Source organism: Rhinatrema bivittatum, chromosome 1 (assembly GCF_901001135.1).
Source record: "Rhinatrema bivittatum chromosome 1, aRhiBiv1.1, whole genome shotgun sequence".
Lineage (NCBI taxonomy): Eukaryota > Metazoa > Chordata > Amphibia > Gymnophiona > Rhinatrematidae > Rhinatrema > Rhinatrema bivittatum.
Genome location: NC_042615.1, coordinates 485,135,764 through 485,157,232, shown reverse-complemented (window position 1 = coordinate 485,157,232; position 21,469 = coordinate 485,135,764). Strand labels below are relative to the sequence as shown.

The window sequence follows — 21,469 nt, the reverse complement described above, 5'->3', positions numbered from 1 at the left end:
TTCTAAAAAGTACAGCGATCCCCATAGGGAAAGCATGTCCACATCTGCTAGGAGACGGAGAGATACTGAAGGGCTGAGGTCACTGCAGGGGTGTATCTAGGGTGACGTCAGCTTTGAAACCTGACTCTATCTTCATCTGCTAGCAGCGGAGCTTATAACCCATTGGTCCTGATTCCATCTGGCTACATGCTAAGAAAATGCCCATTACACTGGTTTTGTTTGATGTGGGTTTATGGCTTCTTGTGCCAGGCTGCCTTGCAGTTTCCCAAAGGGTTGCCAACTTTTCTATGGAGCAAGACCAGACACTTGGGGGGGGAGGGCGGCCACAGCACCCCCACCCTTCAAATTGAGTGGTGATTCCTAGGCAGATTCTGCTTGCCTGTCTTTGGGACTTGGTTCGACTCTCCTATTCCTCTGCGACTCCCAGGAGGACAGCGTGAAGTAGCAACAAGTGCCGCACAGCTGTGGGAGAGGTAGAGGAGGAGGAGAGTCAAACTGAGCCCCAAAAAAGGCAGGTAACTGGAGCACTGCCAGGCTGCCACCACTGATTGGCCCCTGGCCTTGCCTGACCAGGTTTTACAGTATCCGGTTACCTTTGTAACCGGACACTATCCAAGGGGCTGCAAAAGCGGGTTGTCTGGTCGAAGACAGGGCAGTTGGTCACCCTATTTTCCCAGGCTATTTCAAACTAATTCTGCTTCTTGTGGTTAGTAATTCCTTTACAGTATACATCTTGCAGGTTCTGGTGTGTCGGTTCCCTGCAGAGATATGAAACCAAGTCAGACTCTTACAGATCTTCACACAAGAAATGGAAGATTAGTCCAAAAACATCCCTCCCAAAGAGGGATGACAGAAAATAAATCAACCAATTTTTGCTAAAGAATAAGGGGGGCACAAATCCCCAACTGATCTTGGGGGGAGTGGGGTGGGAACAGCTGCAAACACCGTGGTATCCTGGCACCAGACTAGAGAGTAATATGAAAAAAGATAGTCACTGACTATCAGACAACACTATTCAGATTGGGGATGTTCCCTCTACGTACCAGGATCAGTCCAGACCGATTTTATAATGAGAGAGAGAGAGGGGGGGGGGGGGGGGGGGAGAGGGAGAGAGACTAGCCATAGTGTCCTCGCCCTAGATAGGTATTTTTATCCCTATTTTAGGCCCACCTAGTAACTCGAGGCGAGGTTTAGGTATTAGGGGCCATTTTCACATTCAACGTGAGACATACGAACAGAACAGTGGTCTCTTGTGAAGATCTGATGGCCTTCGGAGTGTGTACAATGTTCTCTCAACCTAGCTTGATGTTACCCAGGTAGAGAGTCCATCAAGCTAGGTTGAGAGAACATTGCACAAATCTCATCTTTTCTTTCTCTCTCTCTGTCTTACTCTCCCTCACTCTCTCTCGTCTGAGCTCCCATGGTCCCCCAGTGGTTGAATGCAGGAAATACAACAGGTCTGGCACTTACCGCAAGGTCTGAAAATGTTATCACTATTTGCGCTAACTTAGCTCTTCGCATAGGTAATTAGCGCAAATTGCGATAAACTGTATATTAGCATAAGACACGCCCCTTTTGCTATCACATGAGATACTTACCGCATTTTGATAAATCCAGGCCTAAGTTTGTATTGTTAAAATTGCAAGCTGCAAAAAATATCGAGCTGGATAAAAAAGGAGCCAGCTCAGTAGCATTCCTAGGGCAGGCTTTCAAATTTAGTCAGTGACTGCGATATTCAGTATTAACTAAGCTACCTTTAGCCAGGTAACTTTGGACAGGCACACAGCAAGCCGATTTGGCTAGATAGTCAGGCACACAACTAGCCAGGTAACTAGGGAAATTCAGTCACATGTATCCACTCACCTGGCTTTTAAATGTTAACCCCCCCAATATATACATTTTAATAGCACAAGGAAAAAGAGCCACGCCTTTCTTTGAACTAAATTTGAAGAGAAAGTAGAATAGCAACACTCTCCATCTCACACAGACATGCTTAGCAGACCTGACCGTCACTGAAGCACGCTAACGTCGCAGAGTACTGAATCTCCATGCCTTTGGAAGTGGGGCCACTCACTTTTAAAGGATGGCTTCATTTTTTTTTCCTTTACATACAGAGAATTGACAGCAACAGACATTGTACATAAATCTTAAGAATGTAAAAAACTGGTTTTTGCTAAATATTAAAAAATAAAATAAAAATAATAATAATAATAATAGCAAGATTATTACAAAATAAAAGTGCCTGTTATAAGTTCAAGTAACGTGTTGAAGGGTTGCTGAAGCCGCAAGCGGCTTTGTATAAAGGACGTTCTCTAGAGGGACAGGTGGGGTTCTGAGACGCCTCCATCGCTTCCCACTTCAGGCGGTCTCTGACCCTTGGCACTCCTCATCAGCCTCCAGGATGCAGTGGGGAGGGAGACAGTCCAAGCCCCTGCCTGCCCGGCCCAGGACGGCGGCCCAGCGCCTCTGAAGTTCCTCCGTTTCCGCGCTGAAGTACAAACTCAGATGGCTCTGACTTATCTTGAAGGTGTTTCGCCTCTCCACGCGATCCCCAGCATCTGGAGCTCCCAGTTCAAAACCAATGAGGGGGATACTGCGCTGTGCCTTCACATCCTGTCCAAGCCAAAGAGAGAACCACTGAGAATCTCACAGGCTGAAGTCAAAGCTCACATGCCTGGTGACAGGCCCAGGCCTGGTGTTTTTATGCCTCAGGCCCAAACCCGTGTCCTGCAATGTCCAGGACATGTGGGAACCTCTAGTCCTCCTTTTTCACAGAATCAGGACTACATCTCCCAGGATACAATAGGGCAGAGGCATGGCTCACCTTTTGATGGAGATCTTACCTGGGGGGCTCCATAAATGTACAGCACCAGAGGCTCATTCTCAGGAATCACAAACCAGGCTTTCTGCCAACTCTTGCCACCCTTCTCCATGTAGTGCAGGAAACTACAGATAATGCTGTTTTCTGCCACCACGGATGCCTGCTTCTGTGGAACGAAAAAGAACAGAAACCACGCACATGTGAAGAGCGAGAGGGAGGAGAAGGACTGGGGCAGTGCCTCCAGGATCGACCTCTGCATAATATCGAGGCTTTGGAAGTACCTCCAAGATTGACCTCCGGCGTTGTGGCGTTTGCTGTTGGTATCCGGTGCTGCTGCTGGGGGACCCATGCAGGGCAGTGAAACACTCGATGCAGACCCGGTTCGTCCTGTTATTGTCATAGAACAGCCGCGCTCGGAATTCAGAACACTTCCCGCACACCACCTGCAGGAGAAAAACACTGCCGCATCGACACCACAACTCCTTGGCAGCAACATCACCAGCCCACAACATGAAAAAAGCACCATCAACATCACATCGATGCAGCGCTATTAGTGCGAAGGTTACGAGATGGGACAGCCAAGTATTGTCAGTGCAAAGGGTGAGGGGGTGCAAGTGAGTTGGGCACTGTCAAGAGGTAGGGGACAAATGGGCTGTGAGTCGGGGGAGAAGCCCACTCACTGCGAGATTCGGGAGAGAGCGCTGTCAGTACATAGGGATGGAGAGAGATGCGGAAAAGTCAGGCACAGTTAAGCACGACGGGTGAGTGGAAGGGGAATAGGAAGACAACATCATGGTGAGAAGTTGGGTGAGGGGTTGGTGCTTACGTGACCACAGGCCTTGCAGTGGTGCCTGCGCTTAGTGATGGAGTGGAATGGCTCCTGGCATCTCATGCACATGGTCACCTCTTTCTCCCGGATGGGGGTTGGGGCTCGTTTACCCAGATCCGTGTTCTGTAAAAGGGAAGCGGAACAAACCATGAAGGTGAGGAAACAGCAGCAAAGAGCAAGATTTAGGATGCTACAAAGTTGGTTTTGCAGGGGGCATGCCAGCTCCATAATATAGGTCAGAGGTGCTGAAGAAAAGGCAGGACACACACCCGACTGTAGGATAACCAACACCCTGTGCAAAAACTGAAATTGATACAGCCCTCCTCCCCCCCAACCCCCACCTCCATTAGCTCACTCCTGGGGAGTGGGGATACAAAGGGAGGTCTCCTCCAAAGATCCATTTCCTCTCCTCAACATTCGGAGCCAGCCTGCAAATCTCTGCACTTTTAAGAGCGAGAGCATCTCATCAGATCCCCTTAAAAATGCAGTAGCTGGTGAGCCAGCCTAAGGACAGCCACATTCATGTGCCATTGCTTAGCGACAACCCTGTTCCTGCCCACCATGGCCTTCCCAGGTCCTCTTCTTTCTTCCCCTTTTTTCTCCCGATATGACCCCCCTTCCCACACCTTCTCCCTCCTACTCCTCCAGACGGCCCTTTCCCAGCATCTGTCCCTCCTTCTCTCCCTCCCCTCCATGCTCTCTTCCTGGGTCCTTTCTCCTCAATTTCCAGAAGGCCCTCCCCCATTACCTCATCTCGCTCATTCCAGCCCCAGCGGCAGGCTGAGATTGTCTGGTCATAGCAGCAAAAGGAGGAAAAATTAGCATGGGGCCTGACAGCTGGCACGCTAACAGGCCCTGCAGTGGCCATGCCCCTCGCACAGGTTTCCTTGGTAACAGGTGAAGGGTGGGAAGCCGCTGTAGGACTTGTGAGTGTGTGCTGGTTGACATCATATTTATTTTTCCTTTGCTTGCTGCGCTACCTGAAGACGCCTGCCAGCTTCAATCAGTTGTTTCTGGGATGCTTGGGGAAGGAGGATGCCGGGGATTAGGGGGCATGCCATGGCACTGAAGGTGGGCCTGCGCCGTGGCACCATAACTGAAAAAGTGTGTGGAAGCGAGATGGCCCTTGTGTGTGGTGCCCTATGTGGCTGCACAGCTCACACATCTTCAAAGCCAGATCTGCTTAAACATATACATATGTCCTCCCCCATGCACACAAATATACTCACATACACCCTCTCAGATACACAGACACTCTTATACTCTCACTGGAAGCTAGAGAGAGATCCCCTGGACACACACCGGAGAGCTTGGTGGGGTCTGGTCTTCCTCCCTGTGTGATGAGTTTATTAGTCGGCAGGTCTCCAGTGTCTGCTCGTGCCGAGAGATGGTGACTTGAATTGCCTGGGGAGGGGAGGAGAAACCATTTACCATGAAGGTCAGAATGACAGGAGTGGGGGCAGGGCTCCCTGTGTTAACAGCACTATACCTGAATCCAATCCTTTTTCTCCTCTTCTGTCCTGTGGAAAATGAGAGAAGATGTGTGTTATTGCTGCCACACAGCTGCAGCACGAGCTAAGCACTGGAGGGCTTGTTGTGGAGGGTGGGGAGACCTCAGGGTACGTCCCTGCTCATCGTCAGGGAGTTGGGGGGGGGGGGGGAGAGGTGCTGCTTACCTGGCCTGAAGCTCCAGTGAGCGCTGCTTCCCACACACCAGGAAAGTCCTAGGTAGGTTCAGGCTGCTGCTACTATCTTTCAGCTGTGGGCCAAATGAGGAGAGTTGTTACTGTTGTGTAGCTTCCAGACAACAGCCATTCCCCACCCATCTTCCTGGCCTCCTCTGCTCCCTAGCCTCCAACAGCACATGCAGGACTACAACTCTCAAGATACACGAGGGAATGGAAGACAATCAGGGGTGAATCTGGAAGCTGCCCCAGATCAGCCATACTGAATCAGACCAAAGGTCCATCTGGCCCAACATCTTGTCTGATGGGCCAGAAAATGGAAGATCAGAGACAATGTGGGTGAAACAGGGCATGTATAGAACTGTCTTGGGTCAGCCCAAGGTCCCTGGAGTTCAGCATCTTGCCTCTGACAGCCCAGGTCACAGGAACCCAGCAGACCCCAAAAAGATTTATTGCTTATTACTCATGCCCAGGGATAAGCACTGGCTTTCCCAAGGCTACCTGTTTATGGACCTTTCCTCCAAGAACTTGTCCAATCTTCTTTTGAGCCCCACTGTAATTAGTCGCCTTGACCCATGTCCTCCGGCAACAGATTCCAAAGCTTGACTGTGTACTGAGTGAAAAAGTACTTCCTACAATTTGTTTTAAATCTGCTGGTTGCTAGTTTCATGGAAATAAATAACAGTCCTTTATTCACCCTTCCACCCTACTCATGGTTTTATACATTTCTATCATTCCCCTCTCAATTTTCTCTTTTCCAAGCTGAAGATCTCTAACCTGCATAGCCTCTCATCATAAGAGAGCTGTTCCACCACCTTTATCATTTTTGTTGCCCTTTTCTGCACCTTTTTCTAGTTCCACTGTGCCTTTTTGGAGATGAGGTGACCAGAACAGCACACAATACTCAAGGTGTGGTCGCACCATGGCTCGAACAAAGGCAATGTGATATTTTCTGTTTTATTTTCCATTCCTTTTCAGATCATTCCTAACATTCTGTTTGCTTTTATGACCGCAACCGTGCACTGAGCTGAGGATTTCAATGTATTGTCCACAAGGACTCCAAGGTCCTTTCCCTGAGTGGTGATTCCCAGTTCAGAACCCAGCATTATATTATTTTTCCCTATGTGCACCACTTTGTACTTTTCCACATTAAATTTCATCTGTCATTCAGATGCCCAGTTTCCTATTCTCACAAGATCCCTCTGCAGTTTTTCATAATCCATTGTTGTTTGAATAATTTCATGTCATCTGGAAATATGATCACCTGACTCTTATCTCCCAATTACAGATTATTTATTAATATGTTAAAAAGGGCTCCAGGGATGATCCGGGAAACTATAGACCTGTGCAATTCTTATCCCTGCATCTCAAAAAAGATAAAGTTGCACTGGAAAAGGTTCAGAGAAGGGCAATCAAAATGATAAAGGGGATGGAACAGCTCCCCTATGAAGAAAGACTATAGAAATTAGGGAAGATATGATAGAGATCTATAAAATCATGAGAGGACTAGAATAGGTAAATGTGAATTGGTTATTTACACTTTCAGATAATAGGAGGACTAGGGAGCACTCCCTGAAGTTAAGTAGCACATTCAAAACAAATCAGGGAAAATTCTTCTTCACTCAATGCACAATTAAGATCTGAAATTCATTACCAGAGGATGTGATTAAGGCAATTAGCATAACTGAGTTTAAAAAAAAGTTTGGACAAGTTCCTGGAGGAGATAACAACCAACAAGGACTGAACTACACAGTTTGGGTAAACAAATAAGTGTGGGAGTAGCTTTCTTATTGCGGTGGTTACTACCCTAAACCAATTAAGCCTGATACTTCACTTTGAATGCATATACAGCACTGCTCTCTGCTTCAACGGCAGGGGGAAATATGGAAAAGAGGATTTACATTCAGACAACATCTAACAAGGCATTGATCTGTGTTGTGTTCCACGGTCATGTCGCCCCACGACCGCAGCCCCCTCCCTGATTTGCGGTGTCCCCCCGCCGCGGGAGCCCCGGGGGAGGGCTCCGACTCGGGCCCGTGCAGTCCCGGCACTGCCCGTTGCAGGGGAAGCCGTTCTGCTTCCCCTCAGCGGCGTCTCCCCTCCGTGGGGGGAAATCCAAAATGGCTGCTGCCATTCTTAGGCGCGAGGCCACGCCCCCTCCACAGAATTAAAGGGACCCATCCCTTTAAATGGCGTCACCTGTTCTCTATCAGCCAAAGCAGGGGAAGTATAAACGGCAGCTTCCTCTGCTCGTCCAGTGACTTGGCAAGGTCCTCCAGCGCTGTCCAGTCTGCTTGCTTCGGTGAGTCCGGTTCCGTCTTGGTGTTCCTGGTTCCTGACTTCGGATTGGCTTCGGTGATTCTCTGGTTCCTGACTTCAGATTGGCAAGCGGTGATTCTCTAGTGCATGACTTCGGACTGGTGAGCGACGACCCTCTGGCACTCGACCTAGGACTCCTTCATGACTACGTCTCCAAGGGGCCACCTAAGTCCCAGAGGCCCGAGTCCCTACGGGCTCCTCCTGGGGGGACCGCGGGCTTCCAGGGTGAAGCTCCAGTCAGCCCCTTGCACAGTCTCCTGACCTCTCAAAGATCCGCCTAAGTCCCAGCGGCCCGGGTCCCTACGGGCTCCTCCCGGGGGGACCGCGGGCTTCCAGGGTGAAGTTCCAGTCAGCTCTTGCACTGTCTCCTGACCTCTCAAAGGTCTGCCTAAGTCCCAGCGGTCTGGGTTCCTACGAGCTCCTCCTGGGGGAACCACGGACTTCCAGGGGTGAAGACACAGCTCGCCTTCTCGACTCTTCCTCCGCTTCCACCGTTGCCTCAGTCTCCAGTGCCATTGGTCTGCTGGTCATATCTTCTGCTCAGCCTTGCCACCCGACAGGAGAACCTTCGAACTGCCCTACTAAGGAATTCCATCCTCCCGTCGGCCGAAGGGTCCACAACTCGAGCATAACAGATCTGTGCAGTCGGGATAAACAAGCATCGGGGTAACTTGCTTGATGCGGCGGTTACTACTCTTAACCATTAAGCCTTACGATTCACCTTTGATGCAACTCCAACATTACTCTCTGCATCAATGGCAGGGGGTGGCAGGAAACACGAATCAAACAGTTACCAACAAGGGCCGTGACCCTGGTGGTCGGTGAAACAGATAATTATGAGAAAATAAGTGTGGGAGCTTGCTGGGCCAGAGTAGATGGGCCGTTTGGACTTTTTCTGCCATCATTTCTATGTATCTATGAGAAGTCCATAAAATGCTTTTAATCAAATTGACTCAGGGAATAGCCACTGCTTATTACTGGCGTTGGTAGCATCGGATTTATTTATTGTTTGGATACTTGCTAGATACTTGTATCCTAGATTGGCCACTGTTGGAAACAGGATGCATGGTTTGATGGATCTTCGGTCTGACCCAGTATGGCAACTTCTTATGTTCTTATGTATATCAGCACAGAACCCAGTATAGATCTCTGTGGTACTCCACAAATGAAAAACAAAACCAGCATCCAACATTTGATATCCTTTCTTTCATACAACAGATTGTTTAAGCGGCACAATGAATTAAATTTATAAAAGGACCATCATAACTCCCATACATGAAATTGTAGAAGTATCAACTTTATAGCACACTGGGTTATGTTTAATCATAGATCCATAACGAGATTTATTTTATTTTTAGTTCACGCTTTTTCATTGTAGCTCAAGTCAAGTTACATTCAGGTACAGTAGATATTGTCCCTGACCCCAGTGGGCTCACAATCTAAGTTTGTACCTGACTTGCCCAGGTTCACAAGGAGTGGCAGTGGGATTTGAATCCTTGGGTCCCTGGCTCTCAGCTTGCTGCTTTAATCATTAGGCTACTTCTCCACTCGAAACAAAGAATAAACAACTTTCCTTCAACCTAGATTCAAACCAACAACTTGAGACTCTCTAACTTTTCTCTACAGTCGATTGCTCTACCAGCTGACCTATCAAAGGAACTGATTATTTTTCTTTTAGTTATTTATATTTCTAAATTGCAAATAAAGTGCAAAAATTACTCCCTCTTTCACTCAATCAATTGCATGATATCATGCTTCGTATCACTACTTCAGGAGTTTTCATGTACAGTATATTCCCAATTATATCTGTGCCGCAACTTCAAGCCTTACAAAACAATTATCTGAAAAAGACAAACGATAGGATTAATACTTGTGTTTCCTTGATGTGGTTCTCAGACACAATGATGAAGAATATATATAAAGCTCACATTCTGTTATCAGCATTCATAAGTTGCAGCAGCCATCTTAAATAATGGGCATGAACTTAAAGGAGAAACAATGTCTAACGTGTGATGGAAGCAGCCCTAATTGTGATGAGGGTAGCCCTCTGTCTGTTCCATGAACCCTTTCAGACTGGTTGGAAGTGAACATGTGAACCCTTGAGGCTGGTGCCAGAAGAAGGTCCAGTCTGTGAACCAGACTGGTGTTGGACAGCTGACAGGTGATGGACCAAGACCATGCCAGAAGGGCAAAGTCTGAAGAACTGACAACTATCACGGCAAGTGGCAGGCAAGGCGAGGTCCGGTAGCAGGATGAAGTCAAGACAGGCAGCAGGAAAGGCAAGGTCTGGTAACCAGGCAGAGGTCAAGACAGGCAGCAAAGTAAGAATTCAAAGTTTCAAGATACGCGGGAATAGGACCTGTTGCTCAAGCATCATCAAACAGAATAAGCAAGTTTACATGCCTGAACAGCAATGACTTCATAAGGGTGAGCCACAGGAAGTCCAGAGTGCTGGGCCTATAAAACCAGGAAGTGAAGAGAGGCTAAGCCAAGCAGGAAGCAGACAAGGCTGCCAGAAACTATGCCAGAACTCTCACAGGTGCCAGAAATCAATGAAGGAGGTATGTCACATGACATCATATATATCTGAACAAACTTAAAAGAACATGTGATGATATCTTGGGGGTATGGGGGGGTGCAGCAGGTGGGAGGGAAGGGAATTTGTCTTATGGGATAAAATGAATGACAGGTTTGCCAAAAAATAGTCAGCTGTGTTTAAATAACAATTTATGGAGCTGGTTATGACTACATATTTTGTATTGTGGACCTTTCTAAATAAATAAATAAATAAAAACAACATCTCACATTTTTTTTAAGTTAATTTGGGTACAATGATTCTTTAGGTTCATGTCCATTATTTAAGATGGCCGCTGCAACTTGTGAATGCTGATGACCATACCTAGGAACTCTATGGATTTGGCCGGGAGACTCCAGGTCTCCTGGAGAGCACCCAGGATCTCCGGGTCTTAAACATCCTCCTGGTTTTGTATAGCTGTCTTTTTCTGTAGCAGAGGGATGCAGGGGAGGCAGGCAGGAAGCTAGCGGGCAGAAGCCTCTCAGCCTGCAGCTGCTTCCCTGCCTCTCCCTTCTGATTGGCTCCTTATGCTATCCAGAGTCAATCAGCAGTGAAAGGAGAGGAAGCAAGGGCTGTGTTTCGGTCCTCACAGTAACTAGGCTGTGTGAGGATAGTGAGAGGAGAGAGCAAGAGTGTGTGTGTGTGTGTGTAAGAGAGGTGCAATCAAAAGTAAGGCTGAGAAGAGAAAGGGGTGAGCAAAGGTAAGAAAAGAGCAAAAAGGGAGAGAGATGAGAGCAAGAGGGTAGGGGAAGGGGAGGAGGAAGATAAAGGGGAAAGACAGGGACAAGGGTGGCAGGAAAAGGAGAGGACCCTGGATTGGAGGAGAATCCAGGAAGATAATGTAGGAGGGAAGGTAAGAGGAATGGAAAAGCGAGCATGGGAGAAAGGAGGCGAAACAGTGAAAGGAGAAAAATTAGAAACATATAGAAACATAGAAAATGACTGCAGAAAAGGACACAATTGCCCATCTCTTAGGAAGAAGAAGAAGAGGAATTAAAGGGGAAGAGGCAAGAAAAAGGAAGAGAAAGTATTATAATAGCTGCAGCTTTTGGAAAGAGAAAGAACTGAAATAGAACAGAAAATGAAAGAGGACACCAGAGAGAAAAAGAAAATAAAACAAGAGAGACAGACAAGGCCAGAGAATGAGAAAAAGAAGGCTGAGCCAGAAACACCGAAGGTTGGAAACTATTTTATTATCTGCTAGAGAATACTATTTTATTTTATTTATTTGATTTATATTCTGCTTTTTGAAAGTCTAGAGGATAATCCATAAAGTCTAGAGGATGTGAATGAACAATGGGTGGCTCACGAGAACGACAGCTACTACCTGGTGATAATACCCTTATTCAATAAACATACACACTGTTAATGCGACTCAGACATTGCTCTAAGCTTCAGCGGCCATGAGGAAATGTGGAAAAAAGGATTTGCATTCACAAAAAGCGGGGAGTAGCTTGCTTGTTACGGCGGTTACTACCCCAAACCAAATAAGCCTGATACTTCACTTTCAATGCATATCCAGCATAGCTCTCTGCTTCAACGGGCAGGGGAGCAAGATTTATACTTCACTTTCAATGCTGAGCCAGCATAGCTCTCTGCTTCAACGGCAGGGAGGAATGAAGAAAGGTGGATCTATATTCAGGCAACAACCAACAAGGACTGAATTACAAAGTCTGGATAAACAGATAAGCATGGGTGTAGCTTGCTTATTGCAGTGGTTAATACCCCTAACTAATTAAGCTATTTCACTTAGATGCAGTTTCTACACTGCTCTCTACATTAATGGCGGGGGTGGAAGGGAAATAGAATAAAAAAAGGTTACTAAGAGCCAAGAGAAACAGATAAGTATGTGAGAGAAAAAAAAAAGTGCAAAACCTTGCTGGGCAGACTGGATGGGCCGTTTGGTCTTCTTCTGCAGTCATTTCTATGTTTCTATATGTTTCTAAGCAGATTATATTCAAGAAAGGTGTTCCTAGGGGGTGGAGGAAGAAACTAAAAAGTCTTTACTGTGAACACCATACTTAACCCCCACTCCCACCCCACCGTGCGCTAATTTCCGGGTAAGCCTAACTCAAAAGTTCCCAGGTATGCTGACAGAATGTGAGCTTACATATATTCTTCATCATCTTGTCTGAGAAACATGTCGCCGACACACAAGTATTAACCCTATCATTTGTCTTTTTCAGATAATTGTTTTGTGAGACGTAAAGTGTGGCACAAATATTTTGAGACTATATTAAACAGAAAAGTTCCTGAAGCAGTAATATTAAATATGATGATATGTCGGACAATTGACTGAGTAAAAAGGGGGAGTAATTTTTCACTTTTTTTTTATTTGCTATTTAAAAATATAAATAACTAAAAGAAAATAATCTTGTGCAACTCATGGACCTATGATTATACATAACCCGAGGTGCTATAAATATTGATACCTTCTTCGATCTCATATATGGGGGTATGGATGATCCTTTTCTAAATTTAATTCATTGTGCTGCTTTACTAAGAACAATAATTGTATTAAAAAAATTAAGTATATTAAATGCTGGATGCTGGTTTTAGTTTTGATGTATTTGATTCATGAGACTTAGACTTGTGAGTACTCCACGAATAACCTATCTTCCTTTGGAAAACTGATCATTTAGTCTTGTCTTTTAACCATTTAGCACTGGACACTGTTTCCTAGCCCATGACATTTTTTTTTTTAACTGAAAATCTTTATTTTAAAACATTCCACAAAACATAGAATCATCAACATCCATATGCATAATATCCAACTGCAAAACTTCATGTTACCGAAAGTTATCAAAAGAAATACACTCCCATCCCTTCCCTCATCCTCACCCCCCGAACCCCACTGCCATGATACCGTTAACAAATCTCTCCAAGCTTTCCCACAGGTGCCTTAGAAAATAAAGTAATGAAAGACAATACAGAATAAACCCCAAGAGACATACACTCAAGCAGTTCTACTGGGAACAATGATAAATTATAATGCTTATACCACAACAGTATAACAACAATGAATCACCCAGATTTCAACCAATCTCTGGTTTACTTAGTCCCTTTACCCATTGTATATAAGGTCCCCAAAATTCCTCATATATGTTCAAGATTTTCATCTTAATGGAAGTCAGTAATAAATTTTCCCCAACTACACCCTAACTCGCACCTTGCCGCAATCATTATTTGTTGCATAAGAAATCGTACAGATTTATTCCATTCAGAATCAGGCACATTTAATAAGAAAAATAAAGGCTCCTTAATGACCTTCTTACCCATGATATCATAGATAAATTGTATAACCTGCTCCCCATATAGCACTATCTTTGGGCAGTTTCATCAGATATGTATAAAAGATTCCCTCATACCACACTGCCTCCAACAATCATCTCCCACTTTAGGAAAAATTTTATGCAAACGAGCTAGTCTAAGATACCACCGAAAGAGTACCTTGTAATTATTCTCCACCAGAAGAGCTGAAATGGAGCCTTGTTTGGTATGATGGAAGCAAATGTCCCAAATCTTAGATCTCAAGGGCTTCCCCAGATCTTGCTCCTAAGCTAACATGTAGGCTGGTACGGATTCCAGCACGCCATTTAATAAGCCATACATCTTTGAAATACCTCCCGAGAGTCTACTAGCCATTTCGCAATAACCTTCAAAAAGAGATTTCCCCTTTTTGATATCTCTCAGTACTCCTCCCCCTCTTACATAATGCAAACCTGAATACAATAAAAACCATCCCCTTTGGGGAAATCAAAGGACTGTTGAACTTTCTCAAAAGCGTGCACCCCACTTCCATCCCAGATAAGCTCCAACTGAGTACAGCCCTTGCTCCACCACTACCTAGCTGAGGGGCTATCCATCCCTGGTTGGAACTCCTTATTAAAATGAAAAGATGTCCTAAAGTAATATCTTCTTTCACCTACCAATTGCATCTTCCAGCTATCCCATAATTCCTATGTCAATCCAATTACAGGGGAGACATTATCAGGTAATATCTGTGCTTCTTTTGGCAGCCATACCATAATATCTGGCAGTATATCATGTAATAAGAATCGTTTTAGAGCTACCACCTCTTGTTTACCTCACTTTTATGCCAATCCAGAATCACCCTTAACTGAAAGTCAACATAGTACCACAATAAACAGGGCACCACCAGACCCCCCCCACTGCTTTAGGAAGATGAAATATACGCCGTGCCATCCTTGGAGGTCTTCGCTTCCAGATAAACATCATCAATTTACACTACCACCCCGCAAAACACTTCTCAGATATAGCTACTAGTACAGTTTGAAATAAATAACATAAGCTTGGTAAGACATTTATTTTATGTTTAAATGTTTATTAATTTTTCAGCACAATCAGGCACATTGTACATGAACATATTCAGAGAGGAACAAAAACATAATGGGGAAACACTGGTTGACTCTTCCCAGTGTCCCCAAATAAGTACACGCACCATGACATTCTACCCCCTACAGGAACTGGGCAATCAGATAGAAACCCTTGGTTGCCCAAATCTTAAATCTTATGAGAACTCCCTGCAAATATTTCATACTGCCCACCAAAGGTAAAAACTGGGAAACATAACTCTAACTTTAAAGAAGCACAGAAATAGCACCATGATAAAATCAGAGGAATAGCTAGGAGGCAATCTCTCAAATAATTCAGGATGTCCGTCAAAGCTGGTTCCCAATAACCAGTCTGTCACATGGCGTAGATTGCAGGCCACATTGTACAGCTTCAAATCCGCTAAACCTTGCCCCCTTTGGTCCTGCTTGCGTCGTAACTTAACCTAGGGGATACATTGTTTCTTATTCTTCCAGACATAACGCCGTATCAAAAATTCCAAATGAGAAAAACTTACGCTTAGAAAGGTAACAAGGAATGGTTTGAAGTAGGTACTACCATTTAGGCAAGAGAATCATTTGAAATAAATTTATTCTCCCCAATATAGAAAGAGGGAAGTCATGCAAAGCCCGTAATGTCAACTGGGTAGACTGAAATAACTAATCTCTACAAGGTTAATTTTCAGAAGTTAAGTCAATAGACAGAGTAATACCCAAATATGTGAATAAGCCATTAACCCACATCATCAGAAAGTGCCTAACCCAATTGCAGCTCAAATCCCTATTTGTCGGGAGTGTCTCACACTTGTCCAAATTCAATTTGCAACAGGAAATTTTCCCTCCTACTTGTAGAGGTAAGAGTGGCCCAGGTACCTCTAAAAACCCTGCTGGGTTTTCATGTTGTTGTTATTTGGGGGTAGGCACTGATGTCTCTGGTTCCTTTACCTGCCGCAACTCTGGTATAGTTGTGATGGCTGTGGCCGGATTTGCAGATAAGGTGGTGGACAATACGATGAATATGGCTTGTACAGCTGTCTTTGGAAATAGGTCTTTCTGAATGATGGGTAATACTTTTTACCCAACGATTGATCGGTGAGAGACGCCAGGGACAAGACCGCTATGTTCTGCTCCTTTAATTGGGCTACAGTTTCACGCAGCTTATCTCCAAAGAGGGTGCCTGGAAAACAGGGGAGGTCGGCCAATTTCTCATGGATGTTTTCTTGAATGGCACTGGCCTGAGCGACTATGGCTCCCGCTGTGGTACGAGCAGAGGTTTCGAAGGCCTCATATATTGTACGTAATAAATGCCTTAGTCCCTCCTCTAGGTCGTGAAATTGTTGAGGTGAGGCCTCATCTGGTGAAGTGGTGGTAAAGTGGGGCTTGAGTGACTTAAGGCACTCGTAAAGATACTGAGAGATATAGAATTGGTGCTGTTGGATCTTCGCATTCAGCATATCCGCTTGGAATGCTCTTCTGCAGAAAGTCATCCAGGTACTCACAAGTCATGCCCTGGAGGGGTATTTGAATGAAGGTGTGATTTTTTAGCCGACTCAACCACTAACGAAGCATGTGGGAGCTGGACCACGCTGTAGAACGCAGATTGACGCATCCGGAACTTGAGGTCTGTCTTCCGTGAGGTCACTTGCCCCGAGAAGAGGGTCTCCCAAGCCTTTGTCATGACTGCGTCTAGCACCGCGTGGGAAGGCAAGGTGGTTGGCTCAGCCAGCGCTTCGAAGATCTTCAGGTTCCCTAAAACCTCAGCGCGAGGGTCTGGCACCTTTCACATTTCAATGTTGAGCCTGGTGCCCACCTTCTCCACAAATTTTGAATAGGAGAAGTCTTCCGGAGGGGAGGCTGGCTCAGGTCATTCCTCTGGCAGGTCAGATGGGTACCTTATCGAGGAACCCGATGACATAGGAGGGGAAGGGAGGGCTGTGGGGAGATGTCAGGTTGTGGAGAGTGCCCAGGAGCCGGGCTGCTGGACTGAGGATTGGGACGGATGTCCCCTTGTGGAGGCAAAGGTGGTCTGCCTTGGGGGGAGTCTTCGCATGGGATAGGGCAGAACTTGCTGCTTCCCTGATCCTCCACGGAGGAGAGGAATTGGGTCAAGATCTTAGATATTTGTGACATCGCCTGTGAGGCCAAGGCCCCGCAACCCAGACAAGGTGACGAGTCATTTGCTGGGAGATTCCTTGGTGGCAGTGCTGTGAGCAGGATGTCCAAGTCAGGATCTCTGGGCCGGATTTTTGCCCATTCCACTGAGGAAGACCTCGTGTCTCTTTTGGTGGGGCTCCTGCAACTGCCCCGCCGACCGCTTCTGACTGGCGACTGATGACAAATCGGAGTAGACACGCTCCGAGGAGTGAGAGGAACCCGTGGATATATAGTCAGATGCCGGCTCACCACCAGAAAAAACGAGATCCACTAAGTCAGGGGTGAAGGCCCCTTGCGGTTCCACAGCCAGAGGTGGTTTCTGGGAGGACTTCCCAGTTGAGGGGCTGAAGATGGGTGAAACCCAGCTATCAGTAGACTCTTTTTGCATCGAGGTGTACAGCACAGCGTGGGTTGGTGTTGGTGTTCGTGTCGACGGGCTGTCCCACGTCGATCCAGATGACTTTTGGTGATCGTGCATTGATGCGTCGAGCGGCAACTCTCCCCTGCGCTTTGACTTAGACACATGCATCTATGGTGTTTCACGCGCATGGTGCTCTTGGCGTGCGGTGTGTCGGTCGGCTGTGTCAGGGCTTCAACTCTGGACGATTGCCTCAGTGATTGGGTCGGTGCATCCCCCGATGCTCCTGGATGGTCTGGGGGCATTGAAGGACGGAGTGGGGCTGGCCCACCTAACCCCATTGTATGTCTGGCAGACCCACGGAGGAGGCCCCCTTGGATTTTTTTAGGTCGATCCAGATGGGGCCCCGGAGACGAGTGAGCCGACAAGTGCTTTGAGCTGAGGGCATAAGACCCCGGGTTTCCCTCAAACAGCTGGGTGATTTTGGCAGCGCGTTGACGTTGAGCCTGGGGGACATGCGGCCACAGTCCCTGCAAGCTGCCTGGTTGTGGTCCAGGCCGAGGCATAAATAACAGTAATTATGGCAATCGGTGGCGGACATAATCTTACTGTACTGGCAGAATTTAAAGCCAGGCGGTTGCGGAGGCATTTTCCTTCTTCCTTTTTTTTTTTTTTTTAACACAGCGGGATCTCTGAGGAGAGAAGAAAAGGGAAAGGATGCATAGCTGCACACAGAGCAAAGCTCTGTCATCTTTGAGAAGCTCCACCTAGCCACCCTGGAGGGACATCCCCAGACAGCATGGCTAATTCATCTTGCTTATCTGTGGGAAAAATTCCAAGGTTTTTTAACATAAAACTCCATTCTAACCTATCAAATGCCTTTTCTGAGTCCAAGCTCAGAAGCATTGACAAGAGACAATGACACCTACAACTGATCAAATGACACCTACAACTGATCAAAGATGCTGCTATACGTCCTAGCTAGGTAAGATTACCTCTATCCCACCGCTGGAGATCTGACACTTTTCATCCATGTTCCCCCATAATTCAACTGAAACAGATCAGCCAAATTATCTCCAATCTTCACACCCAAATACTTAACCCTTGCCTTTACCACCTTAATAGGATATTTTTCTTTAAGGCGTCCCAACTGCATCTCCGACAAGGAGATATTCATAAGCCTCCCCCCGTGCTTCCGGCCTTGCTGCAGTCCCCGGCATTCCCGGTCCAGCCACCACATCCATTGCTTCTCGACGGGCCTCTCCGCATGGCCCAAGGAGAGATGCTGCTACTCGGCACTGCACCCCTCCCTAGGTGCACGCGCATCACTGTTTAAGTAGGGACCGCGGCAGGAACCTAGCCGCAGCCCCGGATGATGACATCAGCAGAGCTTCAGTATTTAAGCGCAGGTTCCGCTCCCTAGCTTTGCCTTTTCAACAGATCTCCTCGCTGGTCAAGTACTCGTTGTCTCCTAGAGGTTCGTTTCATTCCTGCGTTCCTGTTCCTCGTTTGTTCCTGGTTCCTGTCTCCTTGTTCCTGTCCTGCTTCATACCTCGGATTGCCTACACGGACTTTGACTCTGCTTCGCCTGACCACGCCATTGACTCTCTCCAAGTCCGGACCTCTGCTTCGCCTGACTACGCTATTGCCTATCTCCAGACCCAGACCTCTGCTTCGCCTGACCACGCCACTGACTCTCTCCAAGCCCGTACCTCTGCTTCGCCTGACTATGCTATTGCCTATCTCCAGACCCAGACCTCTGCTTCGCCTGACCACGCCATTGACTCTCTTCAAGCCCGGACCTCTGCTTCGCCTGACTACGCTACTGCTTATCTCCAGACCCAGACCTCTGCTTCGCCTGACCACGCCACTGACTCTCTTCAAGCCCGTACCTCTGCTTCGCCTGACTATGCTATTGCCTATCTCCAGACCCAGACCTCTGCTTCGCCTGACCACGCCATTGACTCTCTTCAAGCCCGGACCTCTGCTTCGCCTGACTACGCTACTGCTTATCTCCAGACCCAGACCTCTGCGTCGCCTGACTATGCTATTGCCTGTGTCCAGACCCAGACCTCTGCTTTGCCTGACTACGCTACTGCCTATCTTCAGACCCAGACCTCTGCTTTGCCTGACTATGCTATTGCCTATCTCCAGACCCAGACCTCTGCTTTGCCTGACTATCCTATTGCCTATCTCCAGACCCAGACTACTGCTTCGTTTGACTACGCTTGACTTTCTCTGTGATCAGACCTCAGCCTCGCCTGCCACTGCCTCCAGATTGCTGCCAGCCCCGACTCAAGCCTGTTCCTTGACGCCTCTCCAGCTTACTTCCTGGACGTGGTCCATTCAGGCTTCGGCCCACTCTTGCTTGGGTGCCCCCTGCGCGCTTCGTTCCTTTGTCGCCTGAGTCTCCAGGACACTACCTTGTCCAGTGTAAGACTGTTCTCTCTCTCACCTGCTGTCTCTGGGCTGAATCCGATCTCTACATCTACTACATACAGAGGCCTACCTAAGCCCAGCCGGCCCCGGCACCCAAAGGCTCAACCCGCGGGGAATGAGGGCTGGTATTGATGAAGCTTCAGCTGGCCTCTGTTCACCAGCCCACTCCGCCTGCCGAAGGTGGGGACCCATAGGTTCCTACCTGCGGGCTGTGTCAACCCCACCTCGGCCCAAGGGTCCACCTCCGACACAACACCCACTTTATCCAAAAGTGCAAAAAGATAATCCCAATGCACCATATCAAATTACTTTTCGGCATCTACTGTTAGCAGTACCAAAAGGTATACAACGATGTTTATCCCACCAAATTAAATTAATAACCCTCCTGACATTATCTGCTGCTAATCTCCCAGGAATAAATCCCGTCTGGTCTGGATGAATCAAGGTCCACATTAGTGGCCCCAACCTAGCTGCCAGTACTTTCGCTAATATTTTTAAATCTATGTTAAGTGATATAGGTCGATAAGACCCACATAGAGTTCCATCCCTTCCTGGTTTCACCAAGACTGTAATCCCCATGTGGTTAGAATCCTCTGCTTTGAAGTTATTCCCCAGCAAAAAATTAAACACAACCACCAGGGAGGGAGCAATCTTGGAACACATTTCCTTATAGAAACTTGCAGAAAAGCCATCTAAGCCTGGAGCCTTGCCTTTTTTAAGATCTTTTATCGCATGTTCCACCTCAAAGACAGTAATCTCTTTATGAATCCTCTGTTGAACCTTCTCGTCTACTTTAGGTAAATTAATACCTTCCAGGTATCCAGTAATATTACCTGGGTCTATACTTGCCTGTTTAGCATATAGCTCTGCATAGAACTGGGAGAACCATGCTTCAATAATCTCATTATCAAACACCATCTTTCCAGCCCTATCCTTAATCTTCAAAATTTGGTTTTGCAATATCTTCTCCTTGAGGTACCTCGTCAAAAGGCAACCAGCCTTATTACTCCCCTCAAAATACTCCTGCTTCAATTTATCCAAATGAAAAGAATGGTCCATTCATCTAATTTTTTTTTAACTCTATCCTTAAGGACTCCAGCTGGACCCCCAACCCTGACCCAGGATGCCATTTCTGTTGGAAAAATTTGATAAATTAGAATTACATCAGGCGAAGTCTAGCAGCATCTCTCTCTTTTTTCACATGTAAAGCTCTTGCAATTAATTTACCCCATACAACTGCCTTCAGGCAATCCCATACTGTTACCTCCACAACCTCCCCATTATCATTCTTGGCTAAATAAATCTTGTATGTCTCCCCACAACTTTCATAAAACTCCTGATCATCCAATAAGCTATCCTTCAATTTCCAGAATTTTTGTCCCAGACTGGCAGCTCCCCACTTGCAGCGATATCCAAATAGGGCCATGATCCGACCATATTATAGGGCTTATAACAAAGTCCCCAACTTGATTCACCAGTGCCTTATCCACCAAAAAGAAATCAATTCGAGAATATACTTTATATTCTAAGGCTCATAATTATGTTCTATGGGATGCATCAACTGCCATATATCTATTAGACCCCAGCCTACCATCAACACTTTAAGACATTTCCTATGTGAATTGGCAGCTACACCTCCCCCCCCCCCCCCCCCCCCCCCCCCCCAATTGTCTAAGTAAGGGTTTCTGGTCATATTAAAATCCCTCCTCCCAAGAACTATATGCCCCTCAGCCCAGGTAACCAGGATTTTCAATAGCTTCACAAAAAAGGCCCCCTGGCCAGCATTAGGAGCACACACATTCACTAAAGTAAACATCTGCTTATTTAATCTTATTTTAATGATAATATAATGACCTTCTGTATCTCGCAATATAGCTTGGACATCCACCAGCAATTTTTGAGAAAGAATACCCACACCACTATATTCACTGAATTAC

At 46.6% G+C, this 21,469-nt stretch overlaps 1 protein-coding gene across 3 annotated transcripts in view; it reads right to left on the bottom strand.

Annotated features, from left to right (window-relative positions):
* Nucleotides 1–2,049: 2,049 nt before the first annotated feature.
* The window catches only part of FGD1 (FYVE, RhoGEF and PH domain containing 1), a 123,364-nt gene continuing 103,944 nt past the window's right edge, over nt 2,050–21,469 (bottom strand). For all 3 annotated transcript variants that reach the window (XM_029607736.1, XM_029607743.1, XM_029607751.1), the window contains exons 12-18: nt 5,327–5,409; nt 5,140–5,170; nt 4,953–5,054; nt 3,648–3,773; nt 3,103–3,264; nt 2,844–2,987; nt 2,050–2,613 (exon numbers count right to left, since the gene is read on the bottom strand). In XM_029607736.1, coding sequence (XP_029463596.1) covers nt 2,359–2,613; nt 2,844–2,987; nt 3,103–3,264; nt 3,648–3,773; nt 4,953–5,054; nt 5,140–5,170; nt 5,327–5,409 — 903 coding nt within the window. In that variant the 3' untranslated portion in view covers nt 2,050–2,358. The remainder of the gene's footprint in view (nt 2,614–2,843; nt 2,988–3,102; nt 3,265–3,647; nt 3,774–4,952; nt 5,055–5,139; nt 5,171–5,326; nt 5,410–21,469) is intronic.